This window comes from Nelumbo nucifera, chromosome 7 (genome assembly GCF_055504915.1).
Source record: "Nelumbo nucifera cultivar China Antique chromosome 7, China Antique-T2T, whole genome shotgun sequence".
NCBI lineage: Eukaryota > Viridiplantae > Streptophyta > Magnoliopsida > Proteales > Nelumbonaceae > Nelumbo > Nelumbo nucifera.
In genome coordinates, this window is record NC_142655.1 from 10499566 (window position 1) to 10523137 (window position 23572).

General features: G+C 37.1%; 2 protein-coding genes and 1 non-coding gene across 5 annotated transcripts; all 3 read left to right on the forward strand.

The window, feature by feature from the left end:
- Positions 1-12561: 12561 nt before the first annotated feature.
- Positions 12562-15310, forward strand: LOC104608873 (putative LRR receptor-like serine/threonine-protein kinase PAM74). 3 transcript variants are annotated; one of them, XM_010274993.3, is made up of 8 exons: positions 12565-12784; positions 12892-13432; positions 13648-14150; positions 14248-14383; positions 14539-14607; positions 14710-14781; positions 14895-14966; positions 15093-15310. In XM_010274993.3, exons 1-8 carry the CDS (start codon positions 12712-12714, stop codon positions 15235-15237), a joined length of 1611 nt encoding a protein of 536 aa, XP_010273295.1. In that variant the 5' UTR covers positions 12565-12711; the 3' UTR covers positions 15238-15310. The 3 variants fall into 3 exon arrangements, 2 of the variants coding, with proteins under 2 accessions (XP_088748088.1, XP_010273295.1); XR_016078710.1 differs by having other exon boundaries at positions 12566-12784; positions 14710-14794; positions 15093-15110; XM_088891962.1 differs by lacking the exon at positions 14710-14781 and having other exon boundaries at positions 12562-12784.
- Positions 15311-16933: 1623 nt separating this feature from the next.
- Positions 16934-17006, forward strand: TRNAR-CCU (transfer RNA arginine (anticodon CCU)). Its single transcript has one exon. It is a non-coding gene; the product is annotated as a tRNA-Arg (tRNA).
- A 1520-nt stretch (positions 17007-18526) lies between these two features.
- ECB2 (Tetratricopeptide repeat (TPR)-like superfamily protein) lies at positions 18527-21708 on the forward strand. Its single transcript, XM_010274992.3, has one exon. It carries the CDS (start codon positions 18595-18597, stop codon positions 21217-21219), a length of 2625 nt encoding a protein of 874 aa, XP_010273294.1. The 5' UTR covers positions 18527-18594; the 3' UTR covers positions 21220-21708.
- Positions 21709-23572: the final 1864 nt, after the last annotated feature.

Here is a 23572-nt window from a genome sequence, read left to right on the forward strand (position 1 = left end):
GAACACGCCAAATAAAAAATATTTTTGATTCGCATGTGACATCATGTGCCAATATATAGGCATTTAATAAGACATCCCTACAGTTGTACAATTACTTTGACATATTTACTAAAAACACCTATTGCTTTTACAAAAACACCCCTGCAACTGTATTGATTTTGATTAATCGTTGGTTTTCTTAAAGGCTTAAACTGATGAGAAGAGACTGAAGAACTTTATTGGATTATGCATCTGAAAACAATGGCAGAAGAGCAACGTTTTTGGTAGCTTCGTGTAAAAGAAAATGGCACGCTTCCCTCAATTGGCCTTACATCAAGGTATTCAAGTCATCAATTCTAGGAAAAGAAAATGGCCTAGAAATCTTATTTAAACATTATCAATATCACAACATTTGGATAAATTGTTCAATCCTCAAATCTTCATTTGTATTTGCTTCTGACTTCAAAAGCTCAGGAGTGATACTTTGATTCTTTCTCATCATCTTCCATGGGCAGAAAATTTGTTCTCTTACCACTCTGAACCTAAATTTATTACTCTTTGTCCATCATTTGCTGGGTCAGTTTACCGTGCAAAAGCATCAGATCTGAAATCTTCGACCATAACATTTTTAAGGCTGCGATTCACCCATGTGTGAATGAACATTATCATCATTTGAAGGTTTGACAAGTATTTTCGTGTGGTCTTTAGGTCCATGCTTAAACACAAAGTGTCAATTCATACTGATTCTAGCTTGCTGAGTTTTCAGAATATCTCTGCAGTAGCCAGTACCCAGTAGGGTTATCATGGATCCGTTAAGTGCTAATTAAACTTATCAGGTTAAAATTGAACCAGTCTAAATTGGTCCTCAGTTGAGGTTGATCCATGCCAAACCGATCAGTTGACATTATACAATGTAACCATTGTAAAAATAGCCTTGCAACGATGGCTTTCGGGTTGAGCTTGATCCAATCTGGTTCAGTATGGCATTTTATTTAGGGTCCTTTTGGTTTGCCGTTGGAATCAGAATCATAATAAGAATTGAAATTAGCACAATTGAGATTTTATTTTCAAGGGGAAGGGAGGGAATGATCTTTTCGCTTAAATGGAGGAATGTCATTCTATCAAAAATGAAAATGAGATTCTAATTCCATCCAATCGTACAGTCGAAATCAAAATGGCACATTCCAATTCTGATTCTAGACCTCTATTCACACAAATTAAACTAGCCCAGATTGGATTTGGGTTGGGTTGGATGTATTTGGGTCGGTTTAGGCTTAACCGGAATTCATACCAAATCTGAGCCATTTTCATCCCTAGAAACATATCTAACTTAATATGTTGCGTATGCTTGTGACCTTGGATTTGGATTCCACATGGCAACATTTTTGAGAATGAGCTCCCTCATGTTTCTGTTGGCTGTTGCCAAGAGGCAAACCAGTTCCAACTTCTAAAATCACAGACATTGAAAATCATCATGATTAAATGACTCTACATCGTATGATTTATTTATTTATTTATAAATATCTTTAGGAGTACTGTAGAAAATATTTGAAGAGAAACATGCATTTGGATTATATTTTTCTTATTTTTGCCAATTTGGGGATGGGATTTTCTTCAATTTTACTTTTTTCTTTTTTTTTAACTTGACAGAATGTAAACAGAGAACACACAAAATTGAATGTGTTTCAGAACTTTGTGTTTACACCCAAGGGAGAATTCTTACAAAATTCACCGTTGTTGGTCAATTTACAACCTTTGTTTGTGAGCAGTCGTACCTGAAACAAAATTTGTACTTTTTGTCTTGTTTGCATCCATCCATTAATAATGCAAATTTTATATCAGAAAAATTAATGCAAAATTTGCAGTTCCTCCAACGTTATCCATGAAAAGTGGGGATCACATCAATTCCCTCCGTGCCTTATTCCGAGTTCACATCCAATGAACCCTTGGGTTCACAGGAAGCATGTATCGTCGTCCAATGAGAGATGAACACGTCCTCTCATTGGTCATAACAATGACTTGATGGGAGTTTCATCGTTAACCGAGTTCCGTTGGTTGAACTAACACCCCAAATCCTATTTTCAAACTTGCATGCCACAATCGTGGGACCCCTTCTCCAGCGCCAGCAATGCTTTGTTTCACTAAAAGGCTTCAATCGTGGGATCCCTAGAAAAGATCGCAGCAATTTCCCTTCAATGCTCGATAGCTCAGCGAGGACGGTGATTTGATCATCGAAACTCGATTATAGAAGGGACAACCAACAGGAAAGGTCAGAAGTTGTTACAGAGATTTTATTGTAAGTACCACGACTAGATCAGGCCTCCGAAGGTTCAAGACGATGACAGCTAAGAAAGAGAGAGAACATTGGGAAGAGAGAGGGAGAATCCCTTTCTTAAAAACCCTTGATCAAGATTATTGATTTGTCCTCTCTAATGGAAAATTTATTCTTCCCTTTTATAGAGAGAAAGTGAAGACTATAAGGAGAAGGATTTTAAAAGAAACCTTTTTCTATTGGGAAAGGAAATCTTTTCTTTAGGTTGACTATTAAGGGAGTGTCATTAGGGTTTCGCTACGTGTCCAACGAGATCCTTAGAAGATAGGGTTTCCTTTCCCTTAATTCTCTATGCATGCTACTTCTTTTCGTGACTCTTTTAAATTGACATGGCGCAGGTGACTTCGTTATTTACATTGCTCACATTTACTAAGACCATGGGGCATCCCGTCATGAGCGTAATTTAAAGAAGCACGCGTTTCCAATATTTATTCTTGATCTACAGTAATTTTATACTTGTTCAAAGTTCATCACGGGTCTGAGCGTGTCAAAATCTCATCGCAAGTTTACATGTGTCTAAGATTCATTGCAGATCCGCGTAAGCCAAAGCTCATCGCAACCTGTTTCAGGTATGAGTTCATCGCAAACGTCCAATGAGTTGTGAACTCATCATAAGTGTCCATGTAGTGTTGGTTTGACACCCTCTGTGCTCTAATGGTCTTAGTGACCACTATGTACCTACATCAGTCCCCTGCTTATCGGTAAGTGGGAACTGACTAATAAGCATTTTTGTCATCGTGTTTACTTTGGGGTTTCGTGATGGGGCGATGAGCAACAAGATTGTAGATGTTGTTGGTATCTTGATCTTTTCTGTTAGGTTTCTTGATCGTTCCTTTTCTTGATGAGATGCTCTGCGAACTTTGTTTACAAAAAAATTTATTTGGGTATATTGATAGCCCCCTTGATTATTGACAAGTGTGAACTTGTCGATAAGCATTTTGGCATTCATCTTAGTAATGTCCTTGGATGGGAATCGAGAATATTTGTTTTGAGTTAACTTTCATTCATTCTATGATTTAGTCCCCATGTTTCTTAATAAAAGTCATTGCATCAAGAAACAAGTGAAATGAATAATTGGTTAGTTTAATGTTCAGCCCCCCATGTGTGAGTGGGGGGGGGGGGTGTTGCATGGGTGTTTAGCGGGCAGAGTACCCAGTCCCCTTCATTTCGATAAAAGGTCATGCTAATAAAGCATTGGGCAGGGAAAATATGGCATAAAGGAAACCTCCCCATTTATTGTGCAAGATTTTGGAATATGCTAACATTGATGTGATTTGAGCATTTATTGTGATCGCTTTGCAACATACTGATATTCTTGTGACAATATTATGGATTGTTGCAGCTTGACTTGGTTATGTCATCACAACTAAGTGTTTGTGGTATTTCATCTCCCTTAGGTTTGTTGAGGATAGTCATTTCCAAGGTCTGTTAGTGTGATTAGGATTTGTCAAATCTTTTCTAATCCAATCAAGGCATGTCATCATACTTGATTAAGCTAAGTATTGAGATTGATTGCCATACTTGTTGTCTTGTCTATTTACCAATGTCTTCCATCGTTCTCGAGGTTTCTGAGGTCTTTGGTATTTGCCAAAATGCAATCAATATAGCTAAATGTCATTGCATTCGAAAAAATTAAATGCCATCGCATATGTGGAGGCTGGGTGTTATCGCTTCTGGGAAAGTTAAATGCCGTCACATATGCGAAAGTTGAATGATACCACAACTGAGGGTTAATTGACATTGTATTTTAGAGAAATAGATATCATCGCATACGAGAGGTAAATATCATCGCAAGGAAGAAAATTAAATTTAATTGCATTTGGTGTTGCTAGGGTAACTCGCCGCATTTTATGATACTATGTATTTTGTTTCCTATTGCTCCTAGGGTTGCTAGGGTAACATGTCGCAAGTTGTAATGTCACTTGTTTCACCTTGCCATTGCTCCTAGGCTTCACAGGATATATAGGTGTTTGCCTAGGGTTGCCAGGGCCTTTGCATGTAGCATGCGGCATCGCAGAACTGACCGCGACATTAAAATGGATAACAAACAAAAAATCTCTCACCAAGAGTGGAAGCACAATAATGGAAGCAAGAAAAGATGCTGAAAATGGATTTGTCTTTTTCGTTTCAACCCTTGTAAATCTTCTTCTTCTTCTTCTTCTTCTTCTTCTTAAAACCTTATTCTCAAAACCCCTTTTCTTTTCTCTAATATTTTCTAGAGAGCCATTAGAGTTTTAAGAGTAGAGAATGAGCTTTCTCCAATTCGTTGGTTGGCCAAGGACGTGTTGGCTTGCCTTGCAAACCAATACAAAAAGTCTCTTGACTTTCCATTCCTTTTCTATTTGTCTTTTTCTTTTTTTATTTCCTTTGTCTTTATTAGTGAGTCCCACCTCATAAGGAGGGAACCCCAACAATGCTAGGATGTCGTTTTATTTTTTTTGAAAGGTAAAATAAAGATATATTAAACTAAAGAGATAGACACAAAGTTTGAAATATCTACTACATCAGAAGGATAATTATCTTACAAAAAGTAGTCTTGATTGATAGATTTGCTTTTACAAGCTATCTGATGTGTTGAACCATTGTATTTTCTATTAATGTAAATGCACTCCACAGATTGAAATTGTTGAAGAAGATTGGTCGTTTGGCTTAAAAGATGCAGTATAGACTAGTGGATAGATCATTTTTCTTGTAGCGCTTGAACAGATATTTGTGAGTCTGAAAAAATCAATATGTGATGCTTTCTGAATCTTTGAGCCTGGAGTAGTCTTTGATATAGACTAGTGGATAGATCCTTTTCCTTGTAGCGCTTGAACAGATATTTGTGAGTCTGAAAAAATCAATATGTGATGCTTTCTGAATCTTTGAGCCTGGAGTAGTCCTTGATATAGACCAGTGGATAGATCCTTTTCCTTGTAGCGCTTGAACAGATATTTGTGAGTCTGAAAAAATCAATATGTGATGCTTTCTGAATCTTTGAGCCTGGAGTAGTCCTTGATATACAACAAAGAGTTCTACAGCTTCCACTGAATTTAAAGATTTTCTTCCTCCTGAGATTTGAATATATTTCAAGTGTCGGTTAAAGAGGATGGTTCCAAAGCAAAATTCATTAGAAGATATCTTCCCTGCATCTATAAAAATGATGCCATCTATATGCGATTGCACAGATATAGTAACTTGGAACTTAAAGTTGGTAATGTCTCATGCAAAGTGGGAGAAATCGAGAGATTGTTAAACACATTATTGGTTTTGTGTAAAATCTAATGATTTGAAACAATATTATCTTTGAATGAGTTTTCATTTCGCGCAAACTAAATGTAGTAAAGTGCAATTGCATACCAACTAAGAGTTTTTAGAAAATTATTTTTCTTAGTAAAAGGATTGCTTAAATGTAAAATGCAATCCTACCATTTTGAGTAATGCAAAAAATTAATATTCCAAGGTGAAGCAAAAAGAATAGATTGTGGTGAAGGAACAGTACAGAAAAAGGTGGTTCAAAGTTTCAGATTGATTCTGGCAAAACACACATAACTGACCCTAAGAAGAGAAAATCTATGTTTTAACATGTATGAAGTTTTGAATAATTTGCCACATGAACAACTGGTAACGAGGTGGGCAGGGAAGCTTCCAAATCTATTTAAAACACTTTTTAAGATGATCAAGACATTTGGAGGAGAATCTTGAATTAAGTCTCTATAAGTTGTAGTAGTAGAAAATTTACCCGAATGGTGTTTTGTCTAGATCCAAGAAATGGAAGTATTGGTTGGATATATTGGAGTCTGTAAGATCTGATGAATCTGATCTATATTGAAAAACTGTTGTAAAATGGGGGTATTCCAGGCATTATGATGAATGATATTATTGAAAGTAAGCTGGGATACAATGAATGAAATGGGTTGAGGTATCATGTGAAATGTTTCATCTGATTGGATCCAAGGTAGCTAAGCAATATGTTCAAAGGAAGAAGGTTTAACTAGGAAATCTACTTCTCGATTTCCAAAATAGAGAACTCTGGGAAGGGATATTGGTCGGAAAAAAATACTGAATGGGTAGGTACTTTGACTTCCATATTTGGGCCCATAACTTATGTTGCTCATTAAGATATCTCCAAGCTAGCTTTTTGAGAAGAACTGGATTATTAACTTAATATGTTTGAAACCTAATCCTCCTGAAGATTTAGGGATAGATAATGAGTTCTAGGAACTCCAATGGAACAGATGAGGATTGGAATCGGATATGGCCCACCAAAAAATCTTTTATAATTTATTCTATATGGGTTAGGGTTTTTTGGGGAGGTTGAACCATAGACATGGTATAATTTGGCATTGCTTGGAGTACAAATTGAATTATGATTTTTTTTCCAGCTTGACTTATTGTTGTAGCTTTCCAGTTATTAAGTTTGGCTTTGAGGTTATCCATGATATAGGAAAGTTAAGAGCGTTTATTGGTTCATTTTCTTCTTTGGGCATCATTAACAACCAGAAATTGTTTTGCAAGAAACTTAACCCAAGGACGGGTGAAAATTAATCTTTTTGCAAGAAACAATGTTTCTTCTTCACTACTTTTCTTCTTTGGGCGCCATTAACAACTGGAAATTGTTTTGCAATAAACTTAACCTAGGAACAGGGGTGGGAATCTTTTTGCAAGAAACAATGTTTCTTCTTCACTGGTTTGTTTTCTTCTTTGAGAACCATTAACAAGAGATTTGCATATTTCTCAATCATTTGACTTCATCAATATTATAAAAACGATCACCCATTGTTTTTACAAAAGAGTTGAACAACCACTCAAGTGAAGAAACACTTGTTTCTTATCAAAGGATTTCAGTTCCTGGATTGAGTTTCTTGTAAAAAGATTTTTAAATTGGTTGTTAATAGTGTATGCACATTCTGGTATGGAAAATCTCGAGTTTCCTTTATTTTTTTTGGTTTAGCCTCTTCCCTAATTCACTGGACAGTCAAATTTCCCATTTTTTCTCCACCTTTTTCTTATTTTTTAGATATCAAAAATTGAACTTAGAGACTAACACCCCAAATCTTACCGTTAAATCTAATTTGCACATGTGATATGGGAAGGCATGTGGAGTGGGACGTGGTTGAATTTCATTGGAAGTGCATCACATCCCACACCAAATAGAATGCAAGAAATCCGGGTTCTTGGGTTGGGCCTATTAAAATTTTGATAAACTTCTAACTTGGGTTAGGCCAAAGTTAGAAGGGTTTGAACCATGATACTAAAAAGATACAATAAAGCTCAGTTTGGAAAGACTACAAATACAAATATGTACAATACAAATACATACAAAATAATATGAAATGCAAGGTTTTTTTGTTCTGATCCGATTATATAATTAATGATATATAAGGATCTCATGTTATGTTTCTTTTTTGTAATATTTGCTATATTTTATATCTAAAATGGTAAATTCAACTCAACTTGTGATAGTAGTATCCTATAGCACATACAAACTTCCTATCCTCAAGCTTTTCATCACAACAAGAGCACCCTTATTGACTTTTAAAAATCCAGCTTCAACTGAATACTTGCACCCATAGCATTTAGAGTGCCAAGAGAGATGAGATTTTTCTTTAAGTCTGATACATATCGAACATTTGTCAATATTCTCACAACACCATCATGCATTTTGATTCAAATTGTTCATTTTCCTATAGTTTTATAGGAAGCATTATTACCTATAAATTTAACACCATAACAGATTTATAGGTAGAGAACCAGTCTTTATTGGGACACATATGGTAGGAACAATCCAAATCCAAAATCCATTCATCCTTGGATCTGGTTTTGTCATCTGTCACTAAAAGAACATCAACATTCTCATCCTCTGCCACAGTAGCCTCTGCAGAGTTATTCTTTTTCTTTTCTTCATTCTGGTTTTTGTTTTTCAACTTATAACATTCTGATTTAATGTGCCATTTCTTGTGATAAAGTTGCAAGTCAAGTTCTTATGTCTACATATTGATATAGACTTCACTTTACTATTTGAGCTCTTATCCTTAGATCTTCCTCTTGCAAGTAATCCAGAGTCTTGATTATCGCCCTTATTTAAAGTCAAGTCTTTATCAATCACCTCTTTAGAGATTAATGATTTTTTAGCATCATTTGTTCTAATGATGTCTCTTCCATAGATGAGAGACTCTCTAAAAGACTTCTATGAGGGTGGTAAGAAACAAAGCAACAAAAGGGTTTTTTCCTCATCTTCAACTTTAACATCAATATTTTGCAAATCCATGATAGTGGAATTAAATTCATCAATATGGGATTTGATAGGTGTACCTTTAACCATAGGAAACAAGAATAGTCATTTCTTTAAGTAAAGCATACTAGCAAGGGATTTTGACAAGTATAGACTCCAATTTCAGCAAAAAGCCTATTGTAGTATTCTCATGAACAACTTCCCATAGAACTTAGTTTGATAGCAATAACGGAATCGTGATTAGGGCTTTAAAATCTAACTCCTCCCATTCTTCATCACTCTAGTTGTATGTTTTTTCTCCTTCCTGTATAGATCTTTGTGCAGTCCATCTTGTCCTAAAATGGGACGCATCTTGACTTGTCAAATACTGAAACTAATGCTACCATCAAACTTCTCAATATCAAACTTCATTGATGACATTGCAATTGCCAAAGTGAAAAACAGGGTTCCGATACCAGTTTATTGTGAAAAAAACCTAATAAAAGTATATTCGAATGGCACCCATATCAAAGTAAAATAGAGAAAAAGAGAAGCAAGTACAAAGAACACACTGATTTACATGGTTCGGCTTATAACCTACAACTACGGGTGAAGGAGGAGAAGAAATCCACTATATAGTTAGCAATGGAGAAGAAATACAGAGTTGTGTACTCATAACCTCACTTACAAAAAACCCTAAACCCCAAATACACCCAATGTCTCACTCTTCTCTCACAAGACAATGACTAAGTATACAAGAGAGAAAACCTCCAAAAAACATAACTCTTTGTATTCGATTCGAACCTGTAAGTTGAATATGGATCGGGTCCATACCGCTGCGGGAGCTACACCCTTGCACCCCTGGCCCAATCTCTATGCTTTCACCACAAACTACTATGAAAATTTGCTTTTGGATTTTTCTCAAATTATTTCAGAATGATTTCATGAAGTGCGTCGCCACAAAGAATTCAAGGCACAAACATAACATAAATTCATCATTGCAAACTTAAACACTAGAAAAACCGTTGTGCTCAAATTTGTGCAATAGCTAAAATAAAATATAGAGATTGAGAGAGGAATGAGAGAACACTCCTTTTTGGAATTAATGCTATTTGAAACTCAAAATGGTAGTCCTATGGTGGAAAAGGGCCCCAACTATTGAATGGAAAATAGAGCAATTGATTTGTTTAGACTAACCAAGATGAAACTGCTAATTGTAGTGTTTCACCTGCACTCGTTGATGTTGTGGAAAGAGGAAAAATAGAAGAAGAAAAAGAAACAAATGTAGAAGAGAAGAAATGAAAGATAAAGTAAAAGACCATAAACCACCCAATAAAGAAAAAAATAGTAGAAACAAGTCAAAATAAGTCTTTTTCTTATTTTTTTGAAAATGCCATTGAATATTAGAGACATGATTACATGGGTTTGTCTTCTATTTAGTTCTTTTTAAAAGAAAATGAAGGGTAAAAAAATCACAAATCTTGGGGTCTCTTTCAAGTTAATTTCTAAAATCTCAAGATATGTTTAAGTCTTTTATCCAAATTAATTTTGATGGGAAAAGTGGGAAAGCATTTTAGGAAACCACAAGAAACCTTAGACGCCACCTTCTCTACCCTCTCTCTTTCTTTCATGGTGAATCACAATGTGAGTTCCCCCATACATGAGCCTTCATTTGCATATATTCTTTCAAAACTCTCACCTCTTATATCATTGTAGGTTCCTGTGATCACTACAACTATAAAGTAGGGCAAACATAATGAAATTGTTTTCCTAGAAGAGGATCTACACTAATCATTAGGGTTGAGCAAAAAAAACTAAAAAACCAAACAGATGGAAACCGAACCAAAAAATCGGTTAACCGAACTGGTCAAATCGATTTCGGTTCGATGTTTTCAAAAAATCGATAGTTTCGGCTCGGTTTTGGTTAACCATTTAAAAAAACTGGCGGTTAACCGAACCGACTGATATATGCAGTAATATATATTTATATAAATATTATATATTATATATATTTTTTTGAAAATCTAATTTAGGCATTCAGCCTTTCTCTTCAAAAGGCTGGCAGACTGGCACATACTACTAGACTGGCGACTGGCGAACAGGTGAACTCAAGCGAACTCACTGCCAGACTGGTAGTCTCTCTCTTCGTCCCTAATAAACCTCTTACATCCACCACGCCTTTCCAATTTCTAGTTTCCCCTTTCTTTCTCCTCTGAGGCTCTAAGCTTTCTTTGTCACTCTCAGTCTCAGTTCTCTTCTTCCCCAACGGACCGATGGCTTCCGGTGCTCCGTCCTCTGATCGAATCATCGATGTCTCTGACTATCAAGTCACCATCATCGACGTCCGACTTGGCGACCATCTGTCTCACTCTCTATTCGCTCTCTCAGATTATTCTTCTTCTTCCCCAACGTCCTCCTCTTCTCTCAATCTCAATCACTCATCTCTCTCAATCTCTCATCTAATCTCATTCTTAGTTCTTTTCACTCTTCTTCACTCTCAATTTGCAAAAGGGAAGGTTTTTCCCTTCTTTTTAATTTCCAGTTCATAAAAAGCCGAAAACCAGTTAACCGGTTGCATCAGTTCGGTTTCGGTTCGGTTAGATTTAAAAACCGAACACGTCGGTTCGGTCTAGAAAATTACCCCACGGTTCAGTTACCCCTACTAATCATATGATCATTTTAAGTGGGCTCTAATCGAAAAATGTATGCATGGTCAGCCTTTTATTGCGGAGTTGAAGGAGTTTATTTATAAACCATTTTCTATAAATAATAAAATTTGGGTTGCAACGTTGTATTCTAAGCAAATTGTGATTTGTTTTGAGGAGGAGAATGACTATTTGGAACTATGGCTATGAGAAGCTTTTAAGGTAAAATCTTTTATTGTTTGATTATTTAAATGGGTCTCGAATTTCAAACTAGTCCTGGGTATCACTTACCCAGGAAATTGATACCCATCTCCTAGGTGGGTAAATAACTTTCCAACATAGGGAGAAAGTTGTCAACACTTAAATGGGACAAAAATGTCCATTTTAATAATGGATTTCTATGGGTAAAATGGTCATTGCCTTATTTACCTGAGAAATAAAAGAACATAAGTAGTAAATGCACTTACCTAAGCAAGTGTTTCTTAAGAAAAACTTACCCATATAATTACATTTACCTGATAAATGACTTACGAACGGACCTAAGAGAGAAGAAAGAACCCGATACGTCCCTCATTGGAATGATTGATTAAAATCTATCGCAAGTAAAAAATTTCTCTTCGTCCTTTTTGTTCGTAAAAAAAGGAAACTAGAATATGGGAAAATTGATTTAGATGAGCTGAAATTTGTCCTTTGTATTTCTTTTTTGTTCTTTTAATCTCTTCTTTATCCATTTTCACATTATTTTCATTTTCCTTATTCTTTTTAAAATTTAATGAGTAGTTAAGAACACTTGCTGTTCTTTACTTTTTATCTGTTAAAGTTGGAAAAATCAACAAAGTATATATAAAACTACTTGGTATATATAAATAGTTTCTTCAAACTTTAGGATGTATAAGTAATTATCTGCCTCCCACCCCACAAAAAAAAAAGAAGACTGGGATGATAGATCCAACGAGTTTACATCCTTGTGTGCGCCCCACAGCACAGATGATGTCTCATCTATATCTCCTGTACTGTCATCGGGAGATATTCCCAATACAAGGCCGGGATGTAGTGCGGGGCCTTGTGGGGCATAGATGTGAAGTCAGATCCAAGCAAACACGAATATACACAAACCGATGCGATCATGCGACGGGTGTTTCAAGTTGAAGCGTCTCAGTTAGGAAAACACCACGATGTTGAAGACCACCTTCTTTAGTAATACGTAAACGTAACATCCAATTAAGACCAATTCAATGGTACGTCAGGATCCTTTGAATATTCAATACCACTACCATTGACTCAAAGCAAACTGAAGTCAATCGGGTAAAATACAAATCTCAATTAATTGAGAGTTTTAAATCGTGGACCACACGTTAAAAGCTCAATCCGGGTTCCGGGATCTCTCTCTGGGGAGACCGCCCATTGACTCAAGCAAATTGAAGTCAATCGGGCAAAACACAGATCAAAATTGTAAGTGTGAAATCGTTGACAACAAGTTAAAAGCTCAATCCGATCTCTCTCTCTCTCTCTCTCTCTCTCTCGCTCGCTCGCTCGCTCTCTCTCTCTGCAGGGAGACCGCCATGGCCAATATTGTTGTTGTTCTCCTGCAAATGCTTTTAGGACTCAAGGTCCTATCCATACCAACACTGGCTGGTAAGTTCTTGTACCCATCGTCTAATGTTTCCTCTTTCTGTGATTATTGTCTATAGTATTAACCCAATCAGTTTCACTTACCTTTCATGTTATGCAACCGAATGCAGTATTCCTGAGCATAGATTGTGGCTCCTCCGATTCTTTCACTGCCGCAAATAACATCACATGGGTAGGAGATGATCTCTACATTAAAGGCGGTGAAAGCCAAACTGTTCAAAGTGCAGATAATTCATCATCAGTTGCTCGTCAATACACAACTCGGAGAGTATTCCCCACCAGAAAGAAGAATTGCTACTCTATAGGCGACGTTGGGAAGGGAGAGCGTGTTTTTCTCCGTGCATATTTTTACTATGGAAGTTGCAACAACAATGAAACATCATCTTCACCAACTTTTGATCTTCAGTTCGACGGCAACCACTGGACTTCCGTGGGCGGTTGCATAACAGACCCATTTTACTACGAAGTGATATATCTTACCAAGTTTGATGCCGTAAGTTTATGCGTTGCTCAAACAGATCCTGATCACATACCATTTATTTCTGCAATTCAAGTAATAAGCTTAGACGTTGGCATGTATAGCAAGGTTGATTCGACTTATCCATTGTTTATGAGGCGGAGAGCCAACTATGGCGGAGATAAATTTGTGAGGTATGCCTAATCAAAGACATCTTCCACATTCTTCTATTTACTTATTGTCTCGGTGGAGAATTAGATGTATACAAATGAAGAAAAAACGGCATGCAATGCTCATTTGCAGTCACTTGCATGAGATTAATCCAGTCTAGTTATCATGCATAAGATCCTGTGTTTCTTCTTTAATAATTAATCTCTCTCTCTCTCTCTCTCTCTCTCTCTCAAAATAGGTACCCAGATGATAAATTTGACCGCATTTGGAGGGCATTTCCAGGAAACAGTGACCTAGTTGCTATTAAGAATTACAGCCAAGTTATAGTTGCAGACCTTCCAAATAAACCTCCGGAATCTGTGTTACAGACAGCAATTAAAAGCTCAAATTTATCTGCTCCTGGTATTGGCATATTGATCCCTAGTTGGTTCTACGTTGGTGATAAGGATGAGATCACCCTCTACACCATTTTCTACTTCTCAGAATTAGAGCAGCTCAATTCGTCGGAGCAGCGATCTTTCACGCTTTATCTGAATAAAATAAATATCTCTGATCCCATAACCCCACCTTATGGAACTGCTTTGGAGTTTGATTTAACCACAAATGTTTCTTATGCCGATCAAGAGAACGCACGCTACCGTCTCATCCCACCATCTGGTTCTACTCTCCCGTCGATAGTCAATGCGATGGAGATCTTTCAAATCGGCCACATCCTAACAGATGGAACAAATGACAACCATGGTGAGTTTCTTTTGTAAGTAACGCCAATAAAGCTCTGTTTGGTTTATCAGAAAATAAGAAACAGAAAGTTCATTTGGGTTTACTTTCTATATGCCAGTAAAAGCGCTATCTGTACTACAAAAAGCTTTTGTTCAACTTCAAAGTTGGAGCGGGGACCCCTGTCTTCCAAACGGATTCCCCTGGGAGTGGGTTGAATGTACTAATGATAGTGTGACACCTCAAATAATGTCATTGTAATTCTTGTTTCCCCTTATTTCTTCTGAAATCTTTCTGGTTTATCAGCTATTTATCCTCTTTCATCCTTTATTTCTTTTTTTTTTCTGCTAAATCTGTTCATTATCAAAGGTATGCTAATTATTTATTCATTTTCTTCGGAACAATTTCATAGGAATCTCAGTAACTACGGACTTCAAGGATCTCTCCCAGATTTTAGCGCCTTGGACACTCTCCAAATGATGTGAGTAATTAAATTGGAAAGAAAGAAGTGAGAAAATATTAAAAACACGTGGAAATTCCATTAATTTGTAGATTTTTTTAAACCTTTGGCCTTATTTTGCAGAGACTTGAGTAATAACAATTTAAGTGGAGAAATTCCTAGTTTCCTGGGAAACTTTCCCAGCCTGAACATGCTGTAAGTTTTTCCTGTTAAGGGTCACTTTTTCTATTTCATGTACTGATTTTCTTTGGAGCTTTGTATTTCTCACTACTTTTATTTGCTTTTATTTGATCTCTTCTTCCTTGTAGAAATTTGGCAAATAACAGCTTTGGTGGATTAATACCCTCCTCACTCACCAATAATTGCAACTTAAAACTAGTGTAAGTAAATACAGTACCCTTATTTTTCTTGTCTTTGTTGATCTAAACAGCAACAATTACATTTACATAATATCATTACCACCATCAACAACTTAATTTTCTCTGTTTATTTCTTTAATGATGCAGTTATTCAGGTAACCCGAATTTATGTGCTCCAAATCAATCGTCTTGTGTTAATAACGGAACTTCCATTTCGTCAGCCTCCACCAGTAAAAATTTGGGAACCACAATTGGCATTGTAATTCTAGTGTTGGTTCTTGTTTCTTTTTGAAGTACCTTCAGTCTGTAGAATTCTATAATAAATCAATTTTACCTTATATATAAAACTAATTAAATTAGAGAAATGAGATCTTCATATCAATGGGCAAGAAGAGATGATATTAAAACTTAACTGTAGCTAATAGTCCTTTGAGAAGAAAATGCATCAACCTATCTGTCTATAAACTAAGATGGCTTTAGGAGTATTTCCTCCTACCCATAACCCATGTAGTGGGGATGAGGCTTTAGTCGAGTTGAGCTGGGAGAATTGAAGAAAGAGAGGGAAAATCCAAATCCTGGAATTCTATAGAGAAGTAAAGTTTAAAGAAATAACTAACGGTCTTGCATTCTTAGAAAGCTTACTGGCTTAGGAATTATAGAATTTTGCAAGCAGTTCTTAATTAGCAGAGCAGAGCAATTCTTAACTTGAGCAAAGCAATTAGGCACAAGGGGTGGATTTGAGCCAAGCCGAGCTGAATAGTATAAGGCTCGAGCTCGGCTCACCAAGGTTGTATAAGGCTCGAGAGCTAGAGCTCAGCTCGAGTAAAAAACTCATAAGCTCGAGCTCAATTCAGTTTGAGCTCGATTTGAGAAAAATTATTTTATAAAAATAAAAAGTTATATATAAAAAATATTTTTTATTTAATATTTTAAAAAACAAGAATTATAATAATTAAGAATTATATATATATTCGAGCTGGAGCCGAGCTCTATTAGGCTCAAACTCTGCTCGTTTATTAATCGAACCTGTAAATTGGGCTTGAGCTGTGCTCGTTGCCACCCCTCACAAGCGTAATTAATATTTGGGCCTTAATCCCAAACGTGGCCCAACTTGGTGAAGAAGCCCATGTTTAATAAACTCAGGTGTCGAGTTCATATTGGTTCAAGCTCGCTGAAGTTTTTTGAATATCTCCACAACGAGTGAAGAGTAGTGACGTTAGTTGGTCAGGTCACTTCTCCCCTGATCCCGAAATTCCAAATTGATGAACGTATTAGGGGTTGGAAAGTAACTCAAGCTAGGTAATTAAACACGCTTAGTAAGGAGTTTCTGGTCATCAATTTGCTGCAGTGCAATTCATTGGCACTGGTGAAGTATGGAAGTGCAAATTATGGTTTATTTTTCTTTTAATTATAATTTATAACCCTACCCCATTTATTTGTAGTATGGATGAAATAAAAGAGAGACTTTGAAGCAAACTAAGTATGACTTAAAGTAAAATTAGATCAGAATTTGACCTCGTCTCATTTGCACTGCCACGCGTTTTGTAGTAGTGCATATGGAGTTGCACTGCAAACAAATGAAACGAAAAGAACAAAGTGTAAAAATGTTCTATTTTCTTTCCGTCACACATACAAGGGGTTAGGGCCAATAAGATTAGACCATTAGACCACATTGTACAATCCTAAGACAGCACCAATCAAACCAACATGGCCTCGGCACGACTGGCACCAAGGCCCTAATGAAGTCATGGGCTATTGGGCTTCGTGCTGAAATGGAGCTAATGCCATCACCACCCAAGCGGCTTTTTTCTTTTGACGCCCCTACCCTCCCAATCAAAGGTTAAATTCACTGGCCACATCCTACGGTTTTAAATAAAAACTTGAGTTTCTACATAATAGTTTTTCAACTGCTATTTGTCGTTGGATTTTGGTTACGGGCCGGATGATTCTACTCTAGAGACAAGTTGAGGACTTATTGACGTACGAAAGCGCCTGTAGCTCAGTGGATAGAGCGTCTGTTTCCTAAGCCGAAAGTCGTAGGTTCGACCCCTATCTGGCGCGTTTAATATTAATTTTTCACATAAACCATTCACGTACTCAAGCTCCGAAATTTTCTTTCTTTTATTATTATTATTATTATTTCTTATTATTTATTTCGGGCCTTCTACATTTAGATCTTCAAATGGTAGAGATGAATTCAAGTGGATTTCCAGAGAAACACACAACGAGGCAGAGTGTATTCTGTAAGCCTGGAGATTAGGGCTGGAATTATTAAACGTGATCAGTTTGTATGGGTAGGAATTATTAAACGTGATCAGTTTGTATGGGTAGGAATTATTAAACGTGAAAAACAGCACAGTACAGTAGTAGGAGTACCTCAGTCCTCACCAACATTAATCCACATAAACAAAGGTTGCAGAATATGTACAAGTCACTAGCAATCAATCACAGAGGGCATGAAGCTGAGAAAGAATTGCAAATGATCACTTTGTATGGGTAATCTTCCCTATTTTGGAGGGACTAACATAGTAGTAAATATAAATCAATATTTTAGTTATGTCAAGAACAAGTTCTCAAAATCATGCTGTAACTCTGTAACTGAATTGTTATAAATCACGGGAACATTAACAAGCATGGAGGTAAGAAATTTCTGAGTCAAGATATGGCTCTGGAGATTAGGGTTGTTCATGGGTCGGGTTAGGTCGGTTTATTGTAATTTTTCCAACCGACTCGATTTGATCGGGTTACCTGACATAGAAACCGAAACCGACCCGGTGTTAAGCAAAATCGACCTGGTCAGTTTGAGTTGGGTTGGGTCGGTTTCGGTTCTAAGTTCATCTTTGTGATAAAATCTTGCTAATTTTAAAAACAGTCATAAATTGAACATCATTTCAGCCATCTCCTATGATAAAAATTAAATGAAAAGATAATCACAAAAGTTACTCATCAATCACTATTCACTAATCCAAAGTTTCTTGCAACCATTCAAAAACTAGGTGGCCTAATGGGCTTTGGAACTTCATGTTTGAACTAAATCGGTTTGGTTCGGGTCGGTTTCGGTTTTCTTGTGTAAAAACCAAAACCAACCCGAATCATCAGTTTAGGAATTTGCACAACCCGAAATCGACCCGTGCTGATCAAAACCCGACCGACTCAGATTGGATCGGTTCGGGTTGGTCGGTTTAGTCTGGTTGACCCTTCTTATGAACAGCCCTACTGTGCAAGTCTCAAGCTAATTTTATTATGTTATTTTTTGATAGATGAATATAGTTATTTGTATGAACGATATTGGTTCATTGGGACAACTAAAAAGGTTGCATTTGGATGTTTAGTTTTGTTGGCCTGTTGGGAGATGGGGCAATTAAATTCTCTCTCTCTCTCTCTTACCCATTCATATTTTTGTTATTCTTTTTTTTGTAAGATTTTTTTTTTCTTTTTTGTTATTCATGCATGAACACTTGGGCTCTCTTATTGAAATATACGATCCTAAAGAGGAGTAGCATTAAGGACCCAGGACCCGGCCCAGGGCCCAGTATTATCTCCAAAGTTGCAGCCTGCAGAATCAGGATAAAGTAAAGTATACAACCGTTAAAACCCCAAAGGCGTGTGAGAGAACACCTCCCGAAAACAATGCTCTGGTTATCCAAAAATGGCGGTCTCTGCTAAAGCCCCTCAAATCGCACTTCAACCAGACTTTCTCCATCCTCTCTCTTCGAAACCCCACAAACTCAAAACCCTGAATTTCACTCCCAATACTCAGAACCTTCAAATATCCCTGAAAAGGGCCCAGGAAATTTCTGCTCTCAACACCAACTCCATCGACAACAGAAGCTTGAATTCAGATATATGCGAGTTATGCCTCCATGGGAACTTGGAACAATCTATGAAACACTTAGATTCCATGGTCGAACGCCGAATACTTGTCGAAGAAGAGACTTACATCACTCTCTTAAAGCTGTGCGAGTGGAAGAGAGCAGCTTCTGAAGGAGCTCATGTCTATGCCCACGTTTCTAGTTCGACTAGCCAATTGAGCATTCGACTGGGAAACGCTCTGCTCAGTATGTTCGTCCGGTTCGGTAATTTGGATGACGCCTGGTTCGTTTTCGGGAGAATGGAAGAAAGGGATATTTTTTCTTGGAATGTGATGGTTGGTGGCTACGCCAAATCGGGTTTCTTCGACGAAGCTTTGAATTTGTACCATCGGATGCTGTGGGTAGGAATCAAACCGGATGTATATACGTTTCCTTGTGTACTAAGGACTTGTGCTGGTATTCCGGACTTGGCCAGGGGTAGAGAAGTTCATGCCCATGTAATTAGATTTGGTCTTGAATCAAATATTGACGTAAATAATGCGTTGATTACAATGTATGCCAAGTGCCGAGATATTCTCAGTGCAGGCTTACTGTTCGATGGAATGCAAAGGAGAGATAGGATATCGTGGAATGCAATGATTTCAGGGTATGTCGAGAATGGGCGATATTTGGAAGGCTTGAAGTTGTTTTTCATGATGCGGAGTCTTTCTATTTATCCAGATTTGATGACCATGACGAGTGTGATATCTGCTTGTGAGCTTCTAGGTGATAAGAGATTAGGGAAGGAGATCCATGGGTATGTGAACAGGACAGAGTTTGGGGTCGATGTTTCGGTGTATAATTCATTGATTCAGATGTACTCAAGTTTTGGGAATTTGGAGGAAGCTGAGAAGATTTTTTGCAGGATGGGGCCCAAAGATGTGGTGTCTTGGACAGCAATGATATCGGGTTATGAGAAAAATGGGCTTCCTAATAAAGCTTTGGAAACTTACGAGTGTATGGAGTTAGAGGGTGTGATACCAGATGAGATAACAATTGCCAGTGTTCTATCAGCCTGTGCTTGTTTGGGACGTCTAGAAATGGGCATTAAACTTCATGAGCTAGCTAAAAAGAGAGGGTTTATTGCTTACACCCTAGTTGGGAACACCCTCATTGACATGTATTCCAAGTGCAGGTGCATTGAGAAGGCTTTGGATGTTTTTAGACGGATGCCTGAAAAGAATGTTATATCTTGGACTTCTATCATCTTGGGACTCCGGATCAATAATCGAAGCTTTGAGGCCCTAACCTTCTTTAGGCAAATGAAGTTTAGTTTAAAACCCAATTCAGTTACTTTGGTTGCTGCCCTCTCCACCTGCGCCAGGATAGGAGCCTTGATGTGTGGAAAGGAGATCCATGCTCATGCACTAAGGAGCGGACTAGGGTTTGAAGGGTTCTTGCCAAATGCACTTTTGGACATGTATGTAAGATGTGGAAGGATGGAATATGCATGGAACCAGTTTAACACACATAAAAACAAGGATGTATCATCATGGAATATTGTTCTAACTGGCTATGCCCGTGAGGGACAAGGAACACTTGCAGTTGAGCTGTTCCATAAAATGATTGATACAGGCTTGAATCCTGATGGAGTTACATTCATTGCCCTTCTATGTGCTTGTAGTAGATCTGGGATGGTAACAGAAGGTTTAGAGTACTTTAACAGCATGGAACAACAATACCACATCACACCAAATCTTAAACACTATGCTTGCATGGTGGATTTACTTGGTCGTGCTGGCTATTTGGAGGATGCTCATGAGTTTATAGAAAAGATGCCTCTTAAGCCAGACCCTGCTATCTGGGGAGCCTTATTAAATGCATGTAGGATTCATCGGAAGCTTGAGCTTGGAGAACTTGCAGCTCGTTTTGTCTTTGAAATGGATTCAGAAAGTGTTGGGTATTATATTCTCTTGTGCAATCTCTATGTGGACAATGGTAGATGGGATGATGTTGCACGAGTGAGGAAGATAATGAGAGAAAGAAGGCTTACAGTCGACCCTGGCTGCAGCTGGGTGGAAGTTAAGGGAACCATTCATGCTTTCCTCAGCGGAGATAATTCCCATCCGCAGATAAAGGAGATTAATGCAGTCCTGGATGGTTTTTATCAGAGGATGAAGACAGAGGGTTTTGCTACAGAAAATAGTCATGTAGATGAAATAGAAGCAGCAAAGGCAGAAATTTTTTGTGGACATAGTGAGAGAATGGCAATTGCATTTGGCCTAATAAATACTGTGCCTGGGATGCCAATTTGGGTTACAAAGAACCTATATATGTGTAGAAGCTGTCATGATACAGTGAAATTTATCTCTAAGGTTGTTCGACGGGAGATAACTGTTAGGGATACTGAAAAATTCCACCATTTCAAGGATGGAATATGCTCTTGTGGAGATGAAGGATATTGGGGAAGACATAGCAAGTGAGAGAATCAAAAGAAAGTAAAATTGTTTGATCAACTTCCCAGGTATTCCTTATGAAAAAAGGAAAGAAAAGCTTAGTGAGTGGTGCTTAAACTGTTAGTCTAGCAAGAGAATTACAGCCCATGACCGTAAGGATGAAACTAAACACCATCTAGTTGGACTATGGATTAGGCCATTTCACACTTAAAAAGGACTGCATATATGTCAAGGGGAGAGCCATGATAGTTTGAGTGCAGCAGACTTGTGAAGGAAAAGATTTGCATTTCTGTTTGAATTGGATCGTCAACAGAATTAAAAGGAACTGCACTGCTTCTTGTTTGTATGAATTAGGATGTACATCCTGGTTGAAGCACACCACACTGTATTTTTGTTGTATGATTCTGACTGGACCTCACTTTAGATCGTCCTCTATTCTACACACTGAAATCTTGTAAAACTGCATAAGCAGGTTCACCTGAACATGAGATGATTAATTATTGTTGGATTCACTCCTGAATTCTTGGAATCACCCTCTTTTTTTTTTTTTAATTTTGGTTCTCCAATATCATGTGATCATGTGAACAACAATATATTTGCAAGAAATTGTAAATTGAACCAATGAATTCAAATAGAAGCTTGCCTTTCCAATCCATACACTAGAATCTGCATTTTGCAGAGGAATAATACTACTTAACCACCAGCTTCAGTATTCTCAGAATAGAAAAAAATAAATAGATAAATAAACTATTGGATTCTAATGAGTAAACAAACTACCTCATTGATTAGCTACAGAGCGTTTTTATGGTTTTGAATGTGCACTGGATTCCAAATTACCAACGAAGTAAGTAAATTAGAAATTCTCTCGTGCTCTCCTTCCAATACTTCTTGTATTATGTTTCTGCATCTGCATAGTTTTTACATGGTAAGGGAAATATAGAATGTAATTTTAAAAAAATATAATAAAAATGAGGCTGGATAATGAAGTACAATCAGTGCCAACCAATGGATAGAGTAAATGTGATGCTCTTCTCCAATATATTGTGTTCCTTATGTTAATTTTCTGAATTTCTGGCGGACTTCTGTACAAGGCAAAGCATGAACAAAACCTGAATTTTCATGTAGTTATGCAAAATAAATGTCGAATTTTTTCAATTGAAAATTTTGGTGATGTTTGGAAAATAATGTGTAGTTCGGTGACCAGGAAAAACACTGATTTTTCTGACAAAATTGCCCTTGTATTAAAAAGGAAGAAGAACATCCGATTGATCCTCTGTTTTCCTTTCCCTTCTTTCAAATTCTGTTTTGGGTTCTTTCTTCCGAGAACTGCTTTTTATTGGTTTTGAGATGACTGTCTCTCAATTCATGTTTGAAGAGCATTTTTTCTCATCTTTAAAGCATTTCAAAGGACCTCATCTTTTACTTCTTTTTTATCATTTAAGATCCATAAACATTACCTTTCAAGTCTTCAGGCACCTTGTTTTTCTGTATTATTAGTTTTTTTTTTTTTTTCACTGAGATCAGCTAGAAACTCAGTTTTTCAATATTTTCTAGCACTGTAATGTAAATACTGTATTGCTGTTATGTTTGATATTCCTGAGTATTTTAAAGGCCATTCATCGTCAATCTTTCTGTATGGGTTAATATGTGATTTTCTTTACTGGGTTGTGTATCTGAATTCCTACTCCCTCTTGGGATCTTGATTGCATTTTATTTCTTTGATGCAATCTCCGAGATATCCTATTAAGTTGGACGATGAGCCTCTCTTAGAGTCTAGACTAAAAACGAGGTTAGCGAGGATGGAAGCTTAGGGCTGTCAATGGGTCGGGTCAATAGAACCAAACCGACTGAACCAATTATGTTGGTTCAGAACCGGTCTTAGCTGTCCCAAACCAATTAAATATCATAACATTTATGTTGTGTTAATGGTATTTTACGTAATATCAATTATAGTAGATGTCTAAAATTGTTCATTTAGTAGAAATACTTTAATGAAATCCTATGCATTCTTAAATCCTTTTGTTTTTCACTCTTTCTATTATTGACTATTAGTTCTAAACCCTAAACTATTTTTATCTCATCTGCTGCCCGCTAAGGGAGACACCTACACCAAAAGCAAACACCACTCACAAAACTTTGAGACGTTGCAGTTGTAGGCGATAGGCACAAGACCAGATCTGCTTGTTGGGAAGTGTAGTGACGGCATCTATGCAGAGAACGCAAGAACAGAAAGAATGACAGCGGCAACGGCAAGCCGGCAAGTAACCATTAATCGGTGATAGAAGTATGGATTTGTCCAATTAAGATTTTTGATTTACGCTACAGAGCTATAAACATTCAAAAGGACCATAGCCCACACTCTATGCACCAATGCCCGCCT